Source organism: Sinocyclocheilus rhinocerous, unplaced genomic scaffold (genome assembly GCF_001515625.1).
Source record: "Sinocyclocheilus rhinocerous isolate Xijiao unplaced genomic scaffold, SAMN03320098_v1.1 scaffold2810, whole genome shotgun sequence".
Taxonomy (NCBI): Eukaryota; Metazoa; Chordata; class Actinopteri; order Cypriniformes; family Cyprinidae; genus Sinocyclocheilus; species Sinocyclocheilus rhinocerous.
The window spans coordinates 390,612-392,357 of record NW_015626406.1 but is presented as its reverse complement, the minus strand read 5'-3'; the positions used below and the strand labels follow the sequence as shown (position 1 = coordinate 392,357).

The following is a 1,746-nucleotide window of genomic DNA, read 5'->3' as shown; positions in this document are numbered from 1 at the left end:
TATATATATATATATATATATATATATATATATACCTAATCTTACAAATTTTGAAATTTTGAGAGTGTTTTTGAGCATTTATGTGTTTTTTAATTAAATTATTATTGCAAAGTATATAAAATATATCACCAGCAAAAATTATTCACACTCTTGATGGAACTACCTAAAACAAACAGGATTAATCTGCTTTATTATCTATATACCTTGTGTCTGTTTTTTGAACTTTTAATATCATTCAGTCCACTCAATTATGATCATCTCTGAGATGTTTGAACGTGGCCACCTGAAGAACACACATACCGAGTCCAGTGCGATGACTAAAACTGACCTCTGTGCTTCTTGGCTTTGTCTTACCTGTAGCTTGATGTCTCTTCAAACATCTTCTCCTTGCCATCCTTGAACAGCAGCACAGCTCTATCTGCCTTGTCCAGCAAGTGTCGAATATGGATCCTCAGATAATCACCCTCGTCCCCTCGTGGCACGGCCATCATGGAGCCCCTGTAGGGAGCCCATACTTCTGTCAGGTGGATGGCGGTCTCCGACACTAGTTCGGGAAGGTACGGCGGGCTGTTTTTAAGACCCAACCTGGGGTTGGTGCTCAGTTTATGCAGTTTGTCCAGTCTCCTGAGAACTTTATCAAGAAGTTTACGGTCCGTGCTGGTGGGGGACTGGGACACGGATTGAGAAGTGTCAGGAGCTTGACTCGAACGTCTAGCTGTTGCCATGATAGATGAGATATATCCAACGTGTCACACGTGGAGTGCTAGTTAAGATTCTGACATGTGTCTGAACCAACAGTCATCGAAAATAGTGTTGAAAACAATCACTTCCTTCACACAATTAAAGTGTAGTTGATGCAGATATCCTCTTTTATGCATGTAACACCTGATGATAGGTTGAGTTTATGGAAAGCGTCATTTTTAGCAGAGCTAGCATAAAAAGATGAAATCCTCTGAAACTATAACTTATCAAACAACCAGATGCAATAACAAGTGGTTAATTAACATCCCCATTATTCTCAGAAAAGTAATCTATTTTTAGGTAGCGTGATTTATCTGAAAACCACTTCCCCAGTAACTCTTTGTCCTGTTATCACTGATGATGATATAATGATAAAAACAGCTCAAACGCAGCTGTAAGTATGATGATTTCAAAATGAACAGTCATCTTACCACGGCAAAACTTTGTTCAATAATCCAGTTTAAAAACCTTGTGTTGTCCATGTCAAGGTCCACGGGTCAGATGAAGTGCGAAGAAGTGATGAGACATTTGTCATCATTGCCACATTCGTTTCACAAGATACATTCTTCACAAGCAGAACAAGAAAAGCTGACTTACCTAAACGACACATGCGCAACACCTGACAAAAAAACTATGCAGGTTGGTTTCAGCGAAAAAAGAAAAAAGGTGCCCCATAGAAAAAAGGTGCAAAGTTCTAGTCATGTGTCTTTTTGCCATGTCTCCATTACAAACATGTTGCAAACAAGCAAAGAGAAACCCAAAACCATGACACCAAAAATAGTTGAAATACTAAAGCTTTACTCTGAGATCTACCGACCTCCAGCTCCCACCATCACTCCACCCATACAGACATTTAGTGCTCTTGCTCAGCCATTATCTCTCTCATCCATATGGTTTCTCTCAGTCTGTCTGATTGTATCTCTGTGTCCTAAATTTTGAAGAGGCACTCACGCTCATGCTGGTTATGGACAGGAACTCAACTGCACACATTCACCTCTCTTTCTC

At 39.8% G+C, this 1,746-nt stretch overlaps 1 protein-coding gene across 2 annotated transcripts in view; it reads right to left on the bottom strand.

Annotated features, from left to right (window-relative positions):
- Positions 1-1,746, bottom strand: part of LOC107714982 (E3 ubiquitin-protein ligase CBL-like) — a 12,097-nt gene extending 10,351 nt beyond the window's left edge. The window contains exons 1-2 of one of the 2 annotated variants that reach the window (XM_016520995.1): positions 1,173-1,746; positions 355-668 (exon numbers count right to left, since the gene is read on the bottom strand). In XM_016520995.1, coding sequence (XP_016376481.1) covers positions 355-668; positions 1,173-1,223 — 365 coding nt within the window. In that variant the 5' untranslated portion in view covers positions 1,224-1,746. Of the gene's footprint in view, positions 1-354; positions 1,096-1,172 lie in introns of those variants that run through there. The other variant, XM_016520989.1, reaches the window with a different exon arrangement.